The sequence below is a fragment of the Corvus hawaiiensis genome, chromosome 26 (assembly GCF_020740725.1).
Source record: "Corvus hawaiiensis isolate bCorHaw1 chromosome 26, bCorHaw1.pri.cur, whole genome shotgun sequence".
Taxonomy (NCBI): Eukaryota; Metazoa; Chordata; class Aves; order Passeriformes; family Corvidae; genus Corvus; species Corvus hawaiiensis.
Window position 1 is genome coordinate 22,550,464 of NC_063238.1, and position 20,752 is coordinate 22,571,215.

Consider the following 20,752-nt stretch of genomic DNA (forward strand, 5'->3'; position numbering starts at 1 on the left):
AAGCAGGAGCCCTCCAAATGTTTTTTTGGGGGTAAGGCCTTTTTCTTTCATTCTGCAAGAAAGCATCTGCCTTGTAGAATAGCTGTTGATTACTATTAATTATTCTTGATGACTAGTAGTAAAGGCAAAAAAAGGAGGGGTTTTTTCTCTCTTGCCTCTTATTAAGAGGAATTCAGTCGGAAGGCTCCCATTCATTGCCTTGGTTAATGTTAATTTCTCATCTGACTGGAAGCACTAACGAGGCTCTGGCAATGTCATACATAATATGCACTCAATATGATTGCAGCTTCACCCCTGTTCTGAGCATGTGCATTATGGGAGCTTTTAATTACATGGTCATATACTATTTTTGTCACAAGACCCCAGCCCTGATCAGATGACAGTACTCAGCAGCCAGCTGGTTAACATTCTGTTTTCCTTCCAAATTGCAGATTGTTATCAGTTCAGCAAATATTCAGACACTGCTTTTGATGACACTTTCTCACAGGCTCCTTCTAACAAATTACTTGTGTTTTGTTATGAAACAGAACACTAAAAACGAACATCCAACTTCAGCATTGTTCCCGAACAAATTTATTCATTGCACTGACTACACCAAGGGATTCAGGGTGATCAGTCTCTGTCACCACTTGTGTGTTTATTCAGCTGCACAGAGGCAATGAGATTACAAATCTTAGAGCCCCAACACCAGCTTCTGAAGCCTGAAGAGCAGTTTCTGAAATGCCCAATTCCCACCCTATACTGGAGACCTCCTGCCACACCTCTACCAGTGCGTCTCTGTTTTTTTCTGTCCCTAACTTTCTGTCCATATCTGCCATGTGTCCAAAGCTCAAACATTTCAGGTCAGTTCCTCTGCCCTTCCTAAACAACCCCCTCATTAGCTTGCAGCTCCTGAACAACTTCTAGAGCAAGTCATTACCCAGGGTCAAACACTCAAGATTCATCTTACCTGTTTCATCTCTCCTACAACAGAAATCTTCACCATCCATGTTCCCACCTGATCATCCTTCAGCTAGACTCCACTTCTAGTTTGTTTCATTCCCTTGTGATCTCATCCCACACCTCTCTGCCCTGAACTCTCATCCAAAATCTGAGTTCCTTCCAGCAGCTGGTTCCCATGCAGACTGAGATATATATATCTGTATCTATATACAGATAAAGATTGTAGTTCTGCTGCCTGATCTCTGGTCTTATTCAACCACTCATCTGTTTTTCCCTGATATTCATGCTCACTAATTCCAACCTCCACTCAAGAGAGCCTCATCTCCTTCCCAGTGCAACTTAGCACAGCTGTATATTATTATGCATCTATCAAAACTGAGTAAACCAGCAGCCATCCTAATAGTTATAGCAAACCTGGATGTCACAGAAGCATCTTCCATCTCCCTGCTGCATATTCATGCAATATCAGGAGAGTTTGCACTGTCACCTTCTACCCTCATGCATTCACTTTCAGGGAAAGAGCTCTGGGTTCCAGAGCAGGGAGCGTGTCCTAGATGCTCCATCCACCCTGCACCATCGGTCAAGTCGTGCAGTTGTTAAATACCTCCTCTTCAGCTTATCTGGGCCATGAAGGGCTCCAGTCAGTCGAAGGTGTTCATTTCCTAGTAAAAGACCCATTCCTAAGGAACCGAAGCTGCCCCCACACTGCCCTCTGGCGGCAAGAAAGGGGCAGGGCACACAACGACTGACGTTCTACCTCAAATCAAACAGTTGGTTGTTTCTTCTCAATCTCTTGACTAAAAAGATCGGGGGGTGGACTCTGAAATAAATCCTTACCTTTTAAAGGCGGTGCTTCATGAATTAGAAATGTATATTTTTGCTTAAAACTGTAGTGTATCAAATAGACTCTACTGCACACTTCTCATCTAGAAACTCCCAAATCCCTGATCAAGGTTTCTGATCATAGAAAAAGTTTCTTCAGTTTTCTTCTTTTTCTCCAAGCAGTTCTTATTCTTATTCAGTTCATCCCAAAGGATGATGGATTATAATGAAACATGAAAGAATTTTCACTATAGGACACAAAGTAGATTGCTGTCATTTCAGATTGCTTCACTATTATTAAATAATCACTTCTGGTTTTGGAAGAGTTCCTCTGATAGTCTGAGTTGAAGGGCAAGTCCTGGAGTTTCCATCAACACCGGACCTCTTCTAAATTGCACAGGTATGAGGCATTCTCCATGTGTTATGAGAGACAAACACCAAGTTACTGGCAAGAAACATCTCCATTTCTACAGAATGTGAATATTTTTATTGCTCCTTTTGTGATATCATTTCCTTTGGCAATTTCTATCTACCAGCCTTGAAAGAGTCACCTCACCAGCAGGATGCATCATCTGGGAGGCTTCGTAAGACTGGTCCACAGCCTTCAGGTTGGCTGTTTTAACTCAAGTGTCCTGTCCTGCTGTCTCCCCAGTCACTGCTAAGTTGCCTCTTCATGCTGCCTTCTGTAGAGAACCCTCATGATTCAGCCAAAGTGGTTCCTCCCACGTTCCTGTCTCCTCACCCCTCCCAGTCACCCTCCTTTCTGCAGCACAAAGAACAGAGATTCACTGTAACAAAAGCATGGCTGCATGCTTCTTACACCATCCAAATGAAATGCTTCATGGGAAACCTTGTAGTTCAACACTGTGCTTGACACTTTAAGCATGTTTAGCTTTCAATCACTTCTGTTTCTCACAGAAACCTTCACAATTCCCTTTCAGTTCTGCAACCCACAACTTAAATCACGTATACAGTAAATACAGCCTAACAGCTTGGTTCCTTCACATTTCTGTATCCCTAGTCCTTTCCTTGAATGATCCTCACTGCAATTAGTGAGATTATTTACTAATTAAGGAGAACTCTGCATGTGAGTAGAAAACAAAATAAAATTATAATTTAGTGGGTTTGATTTTTAGACTTTTGGGGGGTTTCCTGCAGGACCTGAATCAACCACAATAGCCATCACAGATGTCATTGACTGTCCACATCTTGCAGTACACCACAAGTATCTTTTTGAAGACAGTCACATTCACTCAACAACAGGTAATTGTGTTACCTTTGTTTAGAATAATCCAGACTGTTCTTTGAATATATGGGACTACACATTGTGTACTGTTTTCCAGTACTGACAGAATCTGCCTCACCCTTTGGATGTCGACCTGTTTTGAGAACAGGAAGCTGTATTAAACCTGCTCTGCATTTATAATTCCTTGTCATTTCCTCCCCATTCCTATTCAATTTGTTCAGCATTTAGCCTATGCCTAAGTGTTTCTGTTTTTCAGCAAAAGCTTCAAAAGATAACGACCAGTGCAAATGTGAAAACCTTGTGACATTCCAGAACTATGCAACCAGTGAAGTAAGAAAACTCACCCAGCGATATATCCTTTCTGAGTAACTGGCTTTTTACATGTAAGATAAGAAAGACAGGTTAAAACAAACTAAATTTTTTTGCATCGTCTAAACTGTGTCCATAGCTAAAATGAGTTCATTGTAATGAAAATCTAAACTGCATAACAGATAGTTTCCAAGAAGCAAGGCCTTTAAGACTTTTAATCTGCTTCTGCTTCATAGAAGGGAGCAAAATATTAATAAGGATCTTGAATTTTAATAACCCCTAACAGTAAAACACATTCAGGGACAGCAAAGAAAGGGCTGGTCAAATTCAAGACTAACACACTTTGCTTTGAGTTACTTCTTCAGATGGTACTGAAATAGCATTTACTGGCTACAGGTGTCAGAGTACAGAAGATGTTTCCCTTCTGAACTACTTGGTAAGGCACCAGATGCAGTGAATCATTTATAACCATACTCCAGATGAAGAGAAAATCAAGAGTACTCAGGTTTGGTTGATTTTGCATTAAAAGAAATGCAGATAAAACTTAACAAAGTGCAAATCAGTAGCTTCTGCCCCCCAGTTAGTCTGTTTTTTTCAAGGGAGATGTTAGTACAGCAGCCTTTACACTACCTGTAACATCCACCACATCTCAGGAAACAACAGCAGCAAACTGGCAATACAACTTATCATGCAGTATTTATGCAGCAAATTCCTGTTTTCTTCATGAAAGCTGCTTCTGATCAAATAAATAGTACGACATCCCATCTTCTACCCGAGTTCTGTAACTGTACGAGAGCAGTAAGCCCTCATTATCTGTACAGAAGAGTGCAGTGATGTCAACAGCTCGTAGCTGTGTGCTTCCTAGACAAGCACAGCTTCAGACCGAGGTACCTGTGAACAGTCTGTCCAGAGTAAGGCAAGCAGAGCCCTGGTGGCTGGTAACCTGATGCAGATACATTGCCTACCAGTTCAGACCTTCCCTGCAGCAGCCAGCCTCTCTCACCTTCCCAAGTGAATCCTTTGGTAGACACTTTAAAGAATTATGTTCTAACTTGATTAAATTACTCCATGCAAAGCAGATTTCATAAAGGAGGAGAAAGCTGTCATGTAAGGTTATTGCTAGGCGTTTCAAATTCTCATCAACATACATACTTCTCTGACAGGACTTCTCCAGACAACTTCAGAGAAAAAATTCTAGGTAATTTCCCACACCCTTAAGTGTTGCATGACAGAGTTCCAACCTGCATGGCAACAAGAAAAGAGACCAATTCTTGCCCCTTCAGGAGAAGCACTTTACTGTAATCTCCTGCAGCTGGGCTATGAGGAACTCTGGGCTTACTCAGAATCAAAGAATTTAGTTGCTAAGCTTAGCAGCTTATCAACATGTGGTTTTTTGCTTTACCATTTGACCAGGCAACCCTGTGATTTCTACTCCAAGGACTCAAGGTGATGAAAACCTGTCAACACTGAGCCAGAGACTAGGAATTCTGATAGGAACAGTGCTAAGCACTTTCTCAGAGCGCTGTGCAGGCACTGCTTTGAACAGAGTATGAACCATCCAGTTTCCTCTTTATTAGAAACATCATTTCTCTGCCTTATTTCAAGAGCAGCTCAAGTGGGAGATGATACATTAGTTCTTGATAACTGCAGACCCCTCATCCAGATATCTGAGAGGTGGGGGACCAAGAACTGGCTACAAAAGTAGCTCCAGTTACACAATACAAATTTAGAGGGACCAGTCCAAACTGTTTTGTGTCCAACCACATTAACTTCTATCAGTGGTTGAATGCAGTTTCACTGCTTGAACTTTGCCTCTGTGAACACTTGAGAAATACAGTTGTTGAAGAGAATGCAGTTCACATGGTGCTCCTATGCACAGAGTAATCCTTGCTGCAGCAGACAGATGAGAAATTACCAAACCCCATGTCCAGGCAGACTGGACACCCACAGAAGCAGGATACCCACTCTTACTAGCAAGAGATTCTCCTGCTGTCAGTGGGGGGACATAGTACATGTGGCTGTTCTGGCCAAACTCAAGAGGCCAGTTTGCCTGTCTGCCCCAAAAAATTCCTAACAGCAACATGCCAAGATCCCAATTTATATGCCCAGTTCTCTATCTTCCCTTATGTAAGACCTTAAGATGTTGAAATCAAGACCCTAGTCAAACAAGCAAAGAATGGGATGCAGCAAATTCATCCTTCTGAGGTAGATCTCAGTGCCTTCAGTTTTCCCTTGATGACAGGCCTCCTCTTCCTCTCAGCTTCCCCTGGCTGCAGCCTTTCCATGGCACTCGGAGAGAGATGCTGAAGTAAATGCTATTGGTCCAACCTCTTCCTGCAGCAGACAGAATTCCTGCCAACTGGGAGTGCTGATCAGGAAAGGGATGCTGTACACTACTTTGCTTTGCTACAGCTTCTTACTGGAAATGGAACCAGCCCTAGATGCCATGGAATTTGTTGCATTCTATTCCACATTTGTCTGGAAACCACCATCACAAATGTGGGCAGAAGCAGATCATGAGGAGCAGACAGACTTCTTACTGGGGTCTCAGAGCCCCATAGTTTTATAATCTACTGTTAGTTATATGCAGTTTTCCCTGTGATTAAGTGAAACATTTTTTAAACAGCATTAACTAGGTAAATATTAATCTTCCCTGTAAAAGAGAGAAAAGCAATCCATTTTCAGAACCAGCCTTTTTAATAAGCTGCAGTCTGAACTCCATGTTAAGATATGCCTGTTAAGGAATGGGGCTTCACACAGCTTTCTCAACTCAGCTCATCAAATCATAACAAAATACAGAGGAATATCATGTAAGAAACTACTGGGAGTCAGAGGAGAAACAAGAAAATGCTTATGGACCATAGCAATCAGGCAGCTGACTTTTTCTATTAGTGCATCCTATCAGTCGCTCTCTTTCCTTAACTTTTATCTACTGGAAGAAATGACGAAGAGAATGGAAGACTTGGAAAACAGGCTAAAATACTGATCAGAATTTTAAGTGTATGCTACACTGTATATTTATACATACAGACCTGTCAGAGCTATTTTCGTAAACTGGTTCAAAGTAAAATAACAAATCTTTGTGTCTGAAGTTGAAAAGAATATTTTGGATCCTTGCATCTATACACCATGTGTTCTGTCTTGCATTGAGCAAATAAGAAATGTTGAAAATTTTATATAAACAATTTAGTAACTAGCAAAAGTTCTAATTAAGCAGAACAACTGAAATAAGCTATGCAAAATAATAAAATGCTGTTATTTTTTGAAGTGAAACCTCCATGTTTTGAAGTAATTTTAGGGAATGAATTTATTTGGCTTTCTTTTCTGTATTTCCCTCCTCCCCTCTTAGTATTTTAAGCACAGTCTGTGTGTATATATATAGTTTTATGTATACATAAATACACAGAACAAGTGGGACAGCATTCACAGCCATTAGGCTTGACTTGGATTCTTCAAACAAGAGTTTGAAATCAGTACTGAAATCAGGAGGAAGTAAAAATACAAATTCTGTGTTTAAACTGTGATGAAAGTAAATGTTTAAAGTGGGAAGTCTGCTGGATTATCAGGGCATCACAACCTGAGGTTTCAAGAACTTTTTCTTATCATGACCAGACTATCCAACTTCTCCCTGCTGTCCTTTGGTCAGTATTCAGATTCTCTTTCCTGAATGCAAGTAATATATTAATTCTGAAAGCATTATTTGGTCAACTCACCTAGCTGCACACCTGTTTGTCAAACACTAAAACACAACCAAACCCAGCAAATTGCTTCTATTGTCGCCAACTGAAGTGTCTTTAAGTCTCACTCCCTCCCCCTGGCTGCAACTCATCTGGATTTGTGGTTTAATAGGTAAAGAGACCAGCACTTCCTCTTTTGCTTTGACACACACTGGAGTTTGCCTCTTGACTATCTCCAAATGGCAACACACAGCTTCATCCATTTTATAGCAGAAGTAGTTGCAACAGAACTGAAGTGATTAAGTGATCTCAGATAAGCTGATGAGCGTGCATGGATACCCAACAGCAAGCTTTGACAGGTACCTCGTACTTTGGAATTGTGAGGTTACAGGTACCTTCTGATTTTCATGAGGTGTTTCTTTCACCACATGTCAGAAAAGCACTGGCACTTCATTTAACAATCCCTAGTAATAAGGAACATCCTGCAGTCATGGTCTCACACAGAACAGGCACAAATCTCTTAAGATACTGATGCTCTCAGCAATTGTGACTCGAGAACACCAGCTTATCTGTCTTCAGCATCTTCAGAAAACTAAAAAAAAAAAAAAAAAAAGGCTACTAATTTAAAAACTGCTTTATGAAGTTAATTGGTATCTTACTGAAAGTGTATGTTACACACCTACACATCTAGAAGCTATATCCTGTTTGCCCTTTTACAGATATGTACTCTTGGAAGGAAAAGACAAAGGGAATAATGCACATTAGTACTTGATTCACTTCGTAAAAATAGTGTGAATTACTTTAATTTAAGTAAACCCCTTAGGAACCCCCACCAACATCCCAAATTGGCTACTGTCCCTCACATTATGCCTTGTGTTTGCATTAGCACTCCAAAAGCAAACACAAAGGAAGCCCTAGCCAGTTGGGATTTGGCACCGTACTTGCCATGATCAAGCCTTCCTTCACTTACCTCTCAAGATCCACAACTCCTACAGAATGAAAGGCAAATTTTGCCACGTGAAGGTTATTTCTTAACAGAACAGGAAGCACAGCAGCGGTAATGAATCTTAAAGTTTGTTCCCTAAAACCAACAAAGGTATAATACAAATTTTTCTTAAAAGAGATCTGTAACCAGTTTTATTGTAGAAATAACACCTTTACAGCATTTACTTCTCACTGGTTTGTTCTGGCATGCTTCTAATGATGTCAGAGTCACCTGTAAAACAAAAATGTACAGTTAAAAGAGGTCCCACAGAAAGATGATTTTAGGAATAAAAATAAGAAAAAAACCCACCCATAAAACCACCACAGTGATTCTAGAAAAAGAAAACAACTTAAAAGCAACAGATAGCCTGCTTAGGAAAAAAGCAAGTAATTTTGATGGATTGATAAAAAAATACTTGTAACTGTGTTTTTCTAATCCAAATAGAGTATTTTCCAGTAATTATGCACCTGTCACCAGCATTTACCAAGCCAGTACTAGAACAACAATCTAGTCCTGGAGGACACAATGCATAGTTTTACTATAGCGAATGTCTAGCCTCCCCTGATCACAGAAATATCAGGACAGCGAGAATATTCGCATTGTTAGATACGGAGCATTAGGATTTACTTGCAGCTCTCACCCCACCCAAAACCAAACCTTAAAGTGACATTTTGAAAACTAAGTTTACAGCTACTAGTTGAATACAAGCAAGCTAAATAAAGTTTTCTGAAGAACTAGGAAATTCAAATCATTGTGACTTAGGGAACAGCTATTATTTGGTTTAAGTTATTACAGAAATCATTAAACCCATCTGTATGCATTCTGGTCAACAGAACATGGGATTGATTCTTCTCTTAAAACATTCTGGAAAGAGGATGGGAAGTCACCTACTTAGCATTCTATATAAGGAATCTGAGCAACTCTCTGGGACAAAGACTGCTACCAAACCACAGTAACTACATACAAACTTACAGTTTTAAAATGAAGTGTTTAATATAATTTTCATCCCTTGATGACTATTCACCTGCCTATTGGTTATTTTTCTATGTATTATTCTGGGAAACAGGACAAGTCATAATCCTTTTTCTTAGATTAAGAACAGTAAAACAGGGCTGTTGTAAACAGCATGTTGTGCAAGCTCATGTCCTAGCTTAGGGGTTCAGAAACAGGTCCCATACAGTTACTTCTCAGACACAGAAACCTCCCTACAGACTGACAAGTGGACAAAATGCTCACAGGGCTCAGCAATAAAAGAGAAGCAGCAGTCCTTCCAGGTTCTAAGAACCTAAGACTCACAAAAGAAGAACAGGATCTTGGTCAGAGGAAATTATAATTAAGTGTTAAACCTGATGGAAAAAGGCAGTAAAATGTGTCATCACTCCTACTCATTCCTTGCTCAGTGCTGCCACTCACAGGAGAAGGGAGGATCCACAGACACCTCCTCATTTGGTCCCTACACTGTAGGTGGGAATTACCTGGGTCGATGATGGCCAGTGTGCACACTCTGTAGTATTTTCCGCATGCTGTGCCCAATTCAATGTTGTTCCCACTATAATGATGGACACCAGTCTTGGCAAGCATAGCGTAGTACTCAATCTCTGATTTTCTGAAATCCAAAAACTGGGTGTTAGCAGTACCCACAAACAATTCTGATTGACTGCAATACAGAGAGAGCAACTTTAACCCCTACCACACTTAAACCTTAAGATGCTTCTCCTTCCCACCCAGAGAAACACATCTGTTCCTTGCGAGGCAAAATCACCCTGGGGTTGTGGCTCAGGAACCTTTACTCAGACGTCTGCTGAAGGTTTGTAACAACAAACCCTTCAGGCTGCTCCTACACAGGCTCATTTCTACACGGTAAAAAGTTTCAGCACTTGCAGACCTCTGAAAGGCCATAGGAGCTGTGCCAAAGTGCATAAACTAAGAGAGTTAATGTTGATGCCCAGTGGTGGCCAGATGCTGAACAGATACAGCTGTTGCTAGCTGAGAAAGGAACTGTGTATTTTAATTTAAAACAAAAAGTCCATCTATACTGCCCTCTCTTCTGACTTCCATTAGGAGAGTCTAGCAGTCAATGTTTCCTAAGCGCTTTTGGGATCCCCACTAATATTTGGGATTGCTGCCTACTGTAACAGTCCTACTATTTCTCAAGTATCTAATTTCTGGGTTTCACATTTACATTTTCTTGAGCCTGTCAATATCCCTTGACAACAGAAAGGGCCCAGATATTCAATGAGGAAAATGTCATGGTATTAGTAGAGATTACATTCTCAAAAAAACAGTTTCACTGGCCAGGACCCCACATTTATAACTAACTTCAATAGCAAATTTTATGTGCTTCAAATATTTTAAATAAATTATCAGTTTTCCTAGCTGTAAAATTATTTTCCAATACACTACTTTGGAAAAACATGGGAATTCAGCCTCATTACACCCTTAGTGAATGCTATCAAGTGTGAAAAGCTTCCAGTACTTTATCTAGTCCAAACTCTTTGAATTAGAAAGCTAGAAAAATACCAGCAAGCATTTTGACACTTCTAGACATGAAATCATTACACAGCAAATTACCTGTCACTTTTATTTCAGAGCACTCTAGAATATGCCAGCAAAGTCCTCTGTTTTAAGTCATTGGAGAAATTAGCATAAAGCACAAAATGCATTTGTACAAAGAGCCCATTTTAGAATTATTTTCTCACACATCTGCTTACCTCAAAGCAGGACAGTTGTTGGCAAGGATGACCAACTTGGCCTTGCCCTGACGAATCATTTTCAGGGTCTGTTTGTACCCAAGCACATATTTGCCACTTTTCATAACCAGTTGAAGCCTGGAGTTGATGGACTCCAGGGACTTTTTCTGAAGAAGAAGTAAAAAAGCATTATTGTGTTACTTCACAATTTTCAAAACAATAGAGAACATTAAAAATTAAAGAAATTTCAAATATATGCATTTTTCATAATCTCCCTATAATCTGAAACCTGGAATAAGAAAAGCCAATCAGTTACTTGAGTATAAGAAAGCTTATGGATAAGGGCGTTGTTGATACTGTGTTTTCACAAGTTCAGAAAGTTCTTTCTTACCCCCATCTCTCACAATAGGAAAATACATCTCAAAGCACTGTTGCTGCTATCTACATCAATCAGTGACATCTGCGTATATCGGACAGGCTCTTGTCAAGCTCAGTTGGTCAAGGCCAAGTAAATACCACTTCTGCCTTGCAAATCTAAGACAGGTTTAATCTGTCTCTCCCCAGGGTGCACACTGACAACGTCATACGGGGCAGCAGAAAGAAGTGATTCTGTACAATACTAAATTGATATTACAACACGTGAGCGTGATGCTCACAACAGATTAGGCGCATTTGCACGGACGACGCCACCACCTTTGAACAACAAACCCAGATCTGTCAGAGCCACTCTAAAGAAAGGCCAGAACATGGCAGGAAAGGCAAAACCTGAACTCCACCCACACTAGGAACGCGGCACCACCTCAGGGGCTCTGCAAGCACCCCGGGACACCGCACGGGAGAGACCCGGGAACAGCGAGCCCGTCGGGAAGCGGCCGAGGGGCGCGGCCAGTGTCAGGAGGGCACGATCCAAGCTCTGAGGGACGCGACGAGCTGTGCCCAAGGGCCCCCCAGCACCCCCGGCCTCCAACCCAGGCCACGCCGGGGTCCCCCCACCGCACCACGGCGCTGCCCGGACCCCCCCGCCACCACGTGCGCCCGGCGCGGCCCCGCTCTCACTCACCGTCTTCTTCGCGGCCACCATGTTGCTGCCTCGCGCGGGGTCGGGCGGTACCTGGAACACAGGGGGATGGAGGGGAGCGGTCAGAACCCGGCAGCAGCGCCCGCAGCGGCCCCCGCGCCCCCGGCCCGACCCCGCTCACCGCAGACGCGCCGCCAAGATGGCCGGGCCGCCAGAAAGGAGCGAGCTCCCAGCAAGCACCGCGCGAACCCCACAGCAGCTCTCGCGAGAGCCGCGCGCACACTCCCGGCCCCGGCCCACGTCGGCCGCGGGGCGGGGCGGGGCCTGGCTGACCGGGGGCGGGCACTGTGTGCATGTGGGCGGGGCCTGGCTGAACGGGGGCGGGCACTGTGTGCATGTGGGCGGGGCCTGGCTGAACGGGGGCGGGCACTGTGTGCATGTGGGCGGGGCCTGGCTGAACGAGGGAGGAGGCCTGGCGTGTGTGGGCGGGGCTCGGCTGCGGGGCGGGCTCGGCTGCGGGGCGGGGCTGGGCTGCGGGGCGGGGCTCGGCTGCGGGGCGGGGCTGGGCTGCGGGGCGGGGCTCGGCTGAGGGGCGGGCTCGGCTGCGGGGCGGGGCTCGGCTGAGGGGCGGGGCTCGGCTGAGGGGCGGGGCTCGGCTGGGGGGCGGGGCTCGGCTGCGGGGCGGGCTCGGCTGAGGGGCGGGCTCGGCTGAGGGGCGGGGCTGGGCTGCGGGGCGGGCTGGGCTGCGGGGCGGGGCTCGGCTGCGGGGCGGGGCTCGGCTGCGGGGCGGGCTGGGCTGCGGGGCGGGCTCGGCTGAGGGGCGGGCTCGGCTGCGGGGCGGGCTCGGCTGAGGGGCGGGGCTCGGCTGAGGGGCGGGCTCGGCTGCGGGGCGGGCTCGGCTGCGGGGCGGGGCTCGGCTGAGGGGCGGGCTCGGCTGAGGGGCGGGCTCGGCTGCGGGGCGGGCTCGGCTGAGGGGCGGGGCTGGGCTGCGGCGCGGGCTCGGCTGAGGGGCGGGGCTGTTTCTGCCTTTTCGCATCTCCGCCGTCTCCCTCCCGAAAGCAGAGCGGCTTTGAACGCGTGTTTCACATCACAGCCTAGCGGAAGGTTTCAGGCGCTCATGAGGGAAGAGCCGTAGCGGCCTGAGCCTCCCATTATGGAATCATAGAATAGCCTGGGTTGCTAGGGGCCTTAAAGCTCATCTAGTTCCAGCCCCGCTGCCGTGCCATCTTCCGCTAGACCAGATTGCTCAGAGCCCCATCCAACCTGGCCTTGAACACCTCCCGGGGATTGGGGGGCATCCACAGCACCTGTACCAGTGTCTTCACCACCTTCACAGTAAAAAGCTTCCTCCCAGTGTCTAGTCTCTTTTCAGTTTGAAGCCATTCCCTTTTTCCTGTCACTACCACTACATGCTCTTGTGGAAAAAAAGTCTCTCTCCATCTTTCCTGTAGGTTCCCTTCAGGTACTGGAAGACCACAATCAGGTCATCCCAAAGCCTTCTCTTTTCCAGGCTGAACAATCCCAATTCTCTCAGCCTTTCCTCATAGGAGAAGTGCTCCACCCCTCTAATCCTCTTGATGGCCTGCTCTGGACTCAGTCCAACAGGTCGATGTCCTTCCTGTGCTGGGCACCCCAGAGCTGAATACAGTACTTCAGGCAGAGTATCACCAGAACATCCCATCCCCATGCAGCTCAGGCCATGGCTCTGCCGGAGTTACAGTGCAGGGAAACCTCCTCCTGCCTCCCTGTGCACTCTGGAAGCCACCAGCTTGAAAACCATCTCGCTGAGCACACACGCACTGCACTGTTTGGGAACACGGCCGTGACATGAAGCTTCCATTTTCAGGCCAAGGACATTTGTGCTCGATCCCACAGTGCTGTCCACCCTAGAACAAGCACCCCAGGCTGGCGCAGGGAGGAGCAGAGAGCACCAGCTCAGCTGGCGCCTGCAGGGATGAGCAGTGTGGATGCTCAGAGTGTGAGCTGCGGGGGTTGCCTGTGACATCCCTCGAGAGGATGCTCAGGGATCCAGCCACAAGACAGCAGGTCTGCTGGCTGGTGTGACTTTGTGCTCTTAACACCCTGCACCGGAAAGGCATCCCAGCGTGTATATTTCTTATGAAATTGCAAAACTAGCGTAGGAGCTTTGTTAGACTCGCCCAGGTTAGCACAAGCATGGGAATGTATTGTGCTTGTTGGAAGTTTGATGCCTTTATCAATATGGAATATGGACCAACAAACTAAAAAGATGAGACAAAACGTTGCATTCAATTATTTTAGTATGCTTATATTAATAGATCTTATTTCAAATAAGGGAAATAATTTATAGCAATATACTACTATGCCCTTCTCCTGGAGATATGGCTACCTCCTTGGTAACCTTTTCCTGGTGTATGATCACAGACCTTACCAAAATATTTCCAACAGGATGGCCTTCTCAGTGACAGGCATCCTTTGGTCAAAATGCAAACCATCATCCCAAACTTTTTTTTTCTGGGTAACAACCTTAGGTTTTGACTGAACAGTTTAAGCACCTAGATTAACATCTAAACTGCTAACACTGAGATAAAGGCATGTTAGAAAGGTATGTCACCAAACTTAAATGGAGTTGAAATATCCCAAGTGAAAAGAACTCAGACTAACTCCATCTCTAAAGGTAAAATTGTCTGGGAATAATGCCTCTATTAAGCACATAAATTATCCATGTAGTATATAAATAATAATATAAAAATGTTACATTTTGATGTGTCTCTATAGTCCAATTTCTTTTATTGAAACAAAATAATTTCGTCCTTTACAGAGTATGATTAAATTAATTTTGAAGTATACTTCAAACTTTTCTTTGGCAACTGAAAAGAAAACTCCGTTCTATGTCTTTTTCTTTCCCTGTTCCTCTTTTTCCCCTTGTCCCATCCCTCAGGTGCATTGCTGTTATTCCCCATCAAACTGTGACTTTGCTTTTAACTCTTTATTCTTTTACTCGGTTGGTTGTGGTCTGGTGAAACGTTCGTCTTTTGTTCTTGTTGAAATTCTCGTTCTTGTTGAAGTCCTCGCTGCCATTCCTTTTGACTATTCCAGGATTTAGGACGCCTTGCAAGATGTGGGAGCCATGCATGTCTCCGGGAGAGGGAGCTGTTTCCAAGGGTACCCTGCAACCTCCACTCAGGTTAGGAGAGAACAAAGTATTTTCCTTAGCAGTTTATAAAACTAGTTATTTTCAGTAATGTGCTTTTTAAAAATCTCTGCATTTCGGAAAGAACTTTCTGACAGACACTTTTGGCACTGGACCCCAAATTCTGTCCCTAAATCTAGAGTGAATAAGGATTAGGCTGGGGGCGGTGGGAATACATGCAGAAATGGGCACTATTGTCTCTCACCCCCCAAATCTCCCTTCTGTGAAGGCCTCTCCTGGGGCTCTGTGGTCCATAAAACGTCCTTTATAAAGACAAAGGGCCAGTCCAAATCAGATGAAAATTACACTAGAAGAAAGAAAAGGCTTTGGCCCCACTAAAATTCCTTAAACAATATTATACAGCCACTGTTTTGTTAAAAACAGCAGCTGGGAGTGGATGGGCCTTTACAGCAGCTGTTTGAGAATTAAGGAATGAGGGAAGGCACATCAGGGAAAGTTTGGCACCCAGGCACCCTCAGCACAGGATCTTGAGCTCCCCTCCACAACGAGGCCATGATACAGCAGAGATGGAAGAAAGGCAGGGAAGCAGCAGACAATGTCTCGTCTCCAACAAACAAGTCTCAAGCCAGAGCAATCCAGGGAGCGGTTGGAAACCTCAGAAAAAGCAGTGGCACCCCTCCCAGCACTAAGAGCAGGCACTGTGGTCCCCGCTGCCTGCCCCACCATGCTCAGCCAGGGAAGTCAACTGCTTCTCGGGCTGAGTCAGTGTTACTCTGGCTCAAGGGCTCTGCAGGCTGATGCTCAGTTTGGCAGTGAAGATGAGCATGCAGGGAATGCAGAGTACTTGGGGAAAGCAGGACCACTCCTCACCCTGGCCTAACTCTGTGCTTGCCTGAAGAGAGGGTAGGAGCAAGGTTTCCAACAAAGAGAGAGAACTTAATTCAGAGAGCAGTGGTCTTGAAGTTCTTTCACCACTTTTCCCCACTAAAATGCTGACAAGGTTGTGTAAGAAAGCACCAGTTAGAGGTATGAATTAGGGAATGAGAACACTGCAAGAAAAATCACTGGTGGAACACTGACCTATCCCAAAAATTAGAAAGCAACTTCATAATTTTGGGTGAATGAAACCAACTCAGTGTATCTTAAAAAGGGAAGTCAGGGAATCTCCTGCAGCAGCACTGACACCAATGCCACTGTATTAGCAAACAAGCTGTGGCGGCTGGGTTACACATACCTGAGGACAGACAAGCAAGTTCATGTGTTTTCCCTCACAGCTGGAGCTGGCCAGGATCACCCATGGGGTCTCTTGCAGCCATTTGGCTGCAAGGAGTCAACACTGGACATACTGCAGATGTGGGCTCATCCATGCAGCATGCCTTTCTGCAGAGAAATCCCAAAGCAACTTCTTCTCTGTGTTACAGAACCCCAAGCACTGCCCCCACAAATGCAGTGGTAATAATATCAAGTTTTCTCATCACTCATCAGAAAATCCAATGAACAGTAAAATGAGGTACTAAGAAAACAGGTATGTGTGCTAATTATGTGTGCTGTTGTAGACAGTGTATAGTTAACTGAGAGAAAAGGTTGGAAAGAAGATAAAGAGAAGAATGAGAAAAAATCATTCTGAAGTCTGAAAAATGAGCAGTACATGGGCACCCTACGGTACAGCCTGGGATGGATCATTCTGTTAAATTCTCTGAACTTCTGATGTCTTTATAAAGCTGAAGTGGCAGCACTGCTGATCCTGAGAGGAAGTGGGGACCACTCTGGCAGCCAGGGGTGCAGAGGAACATCTGAAGCTGTACCCCTGCTTAGCCCCTTTCCCTGAGTGTCAGTAGGCAATGCGTAGAACTCAGGACTTGCTCCTTGTCAGGGCTGCCAGGTGCCTGAGATGGTAACAGGTACTGACCCGCTACCAGGAAAGCTCCAGAAAATGTGTGGTGTGACTGGGGGGGGTTTCAAATTGTAACATCTGCTAAAGCCGCTGCAAGAGGGACAGCATGTCTATAGCCATCCTTCAGGTGCCACAGGTCACATGCTAACCTTAAATGACGAGATTCAAAAAAAAAAGACTGATCTTTTGACAAGCTAGGCCTATATCTTTATTTTACCAATACGAACAGAACATATTATTTTTATAGGATGGAAAATGTGCAAAAATACAGTCCTGCTTTGATTTATAGTCTGGTCAAGTCTCTGCACAATTACACAACAATGTTGTGTGAACACCTGCAGCCATTACTCTCTAGTTTTGCACATCAGGTCTATTAAAAGTGACAGATTGTGTTCCCTGATAATCATTGCATTTACAGCAAATGCAAATATGATCATCTGATTTTCACAGGGTTGTGCACCGGACTATCCCCTGTATTGTCAGGCAGACAAATGCAGCTCTTTGTTTCAGATCACTGGGCATTTACGATCCCAGTAAGGCACAGGTCCACTAGATCTGAACTAAAACCTCTCCCCACCCACCCTTGCAGCAGCTTTACTATGAGAAAGGAAGGAAAGAAAGAAAGGAGTTGTGGAGGAAAATGGGTCAAGTGCAGAAAAGTTATCTCATTAGGGTATTACTGCTGGCCTAGGCCCTAGGGTATATCACCGTGTCCCATAGCTGTAGGGAGGAGGAGGAGAGAAGATCCAGCAGGCAGGAATTGTGCAGCAAGATTGATTTATTTAATTATTTTACAAACTCTTTTATAGACTTTTTTCTTCATAGTCTAATTGGACAAAGGATCAGCCACTCCCTGGGGTGATTGGCTAAAATCCTAAAACATCCATTGTCAAAATATTTTTCTACTGTACCATAAACAAGACTTTTCAAGATTGCAGGTGGTTTAGTTGTTTACATAACTGCTACCTCTTCTGTGAGAGAGAAAAATCTCTCATGGACTTAGAAAATAGCAAGAAAATCCTTGCTAGCAGCATATTTGTATCTACATTAGGGAACAGGGAAAACCTTGAGGTTAAATACTGTCTGTTGTGAATACCTGAATATCTGCAGACCTGGATAGATTTTCAGCCAGTAAAGGCATGCTAAGTATGTGTGTATGCACATACATAAATATATACCTGTACAAATACATACATTTGTATACCTATGTGTGTAGCCAGCTTAAATCCAGTGCCAGTACCATGAGAAACTGCATTTTCTAAGGGTCAAATTTTGTAGAAATCCACAGGTGTGGATTTCTAAAGATGGTAATTAGTTTGATAAGAAGTTCTTCAGATTGCCTCCTTTCCAGGGAATTACAAGGCATGTACTAGGAGCTAAGTTACAAGGTCATTGCAAAACAAAAATAGCTGTTTCAGAAGGCAGCTCTCTGCAGTTCATAAATCAGCATCACAGAACAGCCTTCAGTGGAGCATTTGGATCAGTGGAACATTTGGCCTGAATTATTTGACACAATAAACAATTTAGAATATTTTATTACTTGTTTAGGTACTGGTCATTCTGTACAGAACACCCAAAGAGCTGAGAAAAGAAGTCACAAAAAAGAAAGCTCTTGATTAACATAATATTTTGAAAAATCACTGTGATTTGGAAAGTCCCAGGATTTGGGACTACCAGAAAAGAGATATAAATTTAATAGCTGCAGTAGGAATAATATCTAAAATATTCAAAAATTTTAACAGCTAGTGAGCTCTGGAGTGAGTGCAACAAGTTTGCTCATATACTACTGGCCTGGAGAACTTAAAAATTGTCAGGGCCTTAGAGAAATCTTTGTGAAGTTTGCTTTTGGAAGTGTATTGCTGATTGTATATAAGAGGTCATAGGTATTTGTTGCTTTATCTCTGGAAATACAGCTATCCCTGAACACTCATGGTTTACATTCAGTTTTAAATTCCCAATTTGTGTTCCTGAATAAAATAGTTTTCCTTTTAAAAACAACTAGTTTAATATAATCGTTTAGTTGATTTGCTTTTAAAGGGTTCTTTATTTTTTAGCTCCTTTGGTACTGCCTTCATTTGGGGCAGTACCAGGGTGGTTCGGATTAGAGGAGGCAGAGAGTCCATGGAGAGGTGCCCTGCTGAGAGGAAGGAACAGGATGGGAAGCCTACCAAGGATTTTCATCTGCCAACATCATGCTGCAGCCACTGTATCACTTGCAGGAATTTCTTTGGGACACTGTACAAGCTCTGTACAATCCTGAGCTCCCAGAAGGTCGGGCAGTGGCAGAGAGGCAGCTTGTCGTTATCCTGGGGGAATGTGTTTGTGCTGAATGCTCTGCAGTGGGCACATGTTGTCCAAGCCTGGCCTGGTCTGTGGCAATCCAGGCCCTGTCGTCCAGTTCCAGCACTGGCTGTGTTGTGTCCAGACTTCCTGCTGAAAGGATGCAACTTCTCCTTCGGTCGTGGGAGGAGGGAAGACCATGACATTGTTTAGCATTTGTGGGAGTCACCTGCCAAATGGCCCTTGGGTTCTCATTTCTATTTCTGTATCCTATCCAAGGCCTGTTTAAAAAACATGAAGTACAGAGCAGCCCCTGGTGAGCCTTGCTGCCAATACACGCTCACATGTGATCCCTCTCCCTGGCCTTGTAAACCTTGAATTCCCTTCTCTGCTGTTTAAGTAGGCTGGATGGTAGGTGAACTCTGCACAACTCACCCTTTGGCTAGGACAGGGAGGGAAGCAGGTACAAAGCTCTGCAGGCAAGAGAATGAACTGAATGTTGCCTTCCCTTTTTTATTTTCCTCAGTGCCTGGTGTTTGATGAATCTGTCCTGGTGGCCCATCCTCCTTACTTTGTTCCCTGAAAGATCACAGAAGAAAGGTGGGATATCAGGTATGTTTCCTGGCATGTCAGGCGTCCTCAGCTGTCAGTACTCCTTCACAGTCACAGACACTTCTACTTTCCTAGCTGTGGCAGCAGAGCAGTGGGATCCCTGGGTGTCTTCATCTGTGCTGTACAGGGAACCCCCACATGCTGTGTAGGGAACTGACCTCACTCCCACTACAGCAGTCAGGATTTCACACCAGCAGCATGAATGTTAAATATTTCTGAAATTAATTTTAAAGTTGCTAAGCCCTTTGTTGCACTCTGCTTTTGTTGTCACACATCAACCTGTTTTGCTAATCCTAAAGTTACCAGCATTGCAGTGTCTAGTGTCTCATATATATAGGCACAGAGAAATCTATAGAGCCTACTGTGGAATTTTTTTCTGTTATTTTTTAAAAGTGTCAAACTGAGGAAGCAGGAACTATTGCAAAATTATTGGAGTTATTGCTACTGCTCTACCTTGGCTGTGGAACATCACAAACTCTGGACAAATGTCCAAAGACAGTATGATTTGTCTGGATAAATTTCTGGGTGGATAAAAAATGTTAATTTAGAAGAATGTGTGATTAGTCTAAATTTGACTTAATCAAATATATCTTGGGAGCAATAAATACATTATCTGTTTATGCAAGAAATTGTGTGGCAAAGATTCTTCATTTCTAATCTCTGGGGACTTTTTAGGCCACCTTGGCTTTCCTGGACATCTGCTGATTTGCCTATATGCAAGTATAAAAATAACATTGTCTTTATTTTACCTTTCAGGCTGATGGTAAGGATGTTACAGGTGGCTGCTGAACCCAGAGGACTCTGCAAACCAGGGATTGCTTCTTGCCTCCGAGTTGCTGAGACCCCAGAGGTCTGTCCCTCCCAGTCCCACGGATGCATCCTGCAGCTGTTCCTGTGTGCAGGGAGGGCTGGCAGCGAGGCCACGGCTCCTGTGTGTGTTCGAGCACAGCCCTCGGGATGCCCATACCACATACAGTCAGTGCAGATAACCCAGCGCTGCTGCTCCTCTTCCCTGGTCCGGACTGGGGTTCCCTAAAGAAACCCCACACCCTCAGTCTCAGGTTCATAAGCTCAGCCCCATTCACGGACCGCCAAACATCGGCGTGGCCTCCAAGTCCGTCTAACAGACCTGGACGCTGTATCC

At 44.4% G+C, this 20,752-nt stretch overlaps 2 protein-coding genes and 1 non-coding gene across 5 annotated transcripts in view; 1 reads left to right on the forward strand and 2 right to left on the reverse strand.

The window, feature by feature from the left end:
* Window positions 1-6,586, forward strand: part of MATN2 (matrilin 2) — a 71,311-nt gene extending 64,725 nt beyond the window's left edge. For 2 of the 3 annotated variants that reach the window (XM_048286706.1, XM_048286705.1), the window contains exons 23-26: window positions 2,301-2,372; window positions 2,923-3,027; window positions 3,267-3,362; window positions 6,253-6,586. In XM_048286706.1, the coding sequence (XP_048142663.1) occupies window positions 2,301-2,372; window positions 2,923-3,027; window positions 3,267-3,362; window positions 6,253-6,305 (326 nt within the window). In that variant the 3' untranslated portion in view covers window positions 6,306-6,586. The remainder of the gene's footprint in view (window positions 1-2,300; window positions 2,373-2,922; window positions 3,028-3,266; window positions 3,363-6,252) is intronic. The other variant, XM_048286707.1, reaches the window with a different exon arrangement.
* A 1,463-nt stretch (window positions 6,587-8,049) lies between these two features.
* On the reverse strand, window positions 8,050-11,939 carry RPL30 (ribosomal protein L30). The gene is made up of 5 exons (XM_048286709.1): window positions 11,871-11,939; window positions 11,732-11,782; window positions 10,693-10,838; window positions 9,457-9,587; window positions 8,050-8,212 (listed from the first exon to the last, which is right to left on the reverse strand). The coding sequence occupies exons 2-5, from the start codon at window positions 11,750-11,752 to the stop codon at window positions 8,163-8,165; spliced, it is 348 nt and encodes a 115-aa protein (XP_048142666.1). The 5' UTR covers window positions 11,753-11,782; window positions 11,871-11,939; the 3' UTR covers window positions 8,050-8,162.
* LOC125317459 lies at window positions 8,447-8,581 on the reverse strand. The gene has a single exon (XR_007200102.1). It is a non-coding gene; the product is annotated as a small nucleolar RNA SNORA72 (small nucleolar RNA).
* Window positions 11,940-20,752: the final 8,813 nt, after the last annotated feature.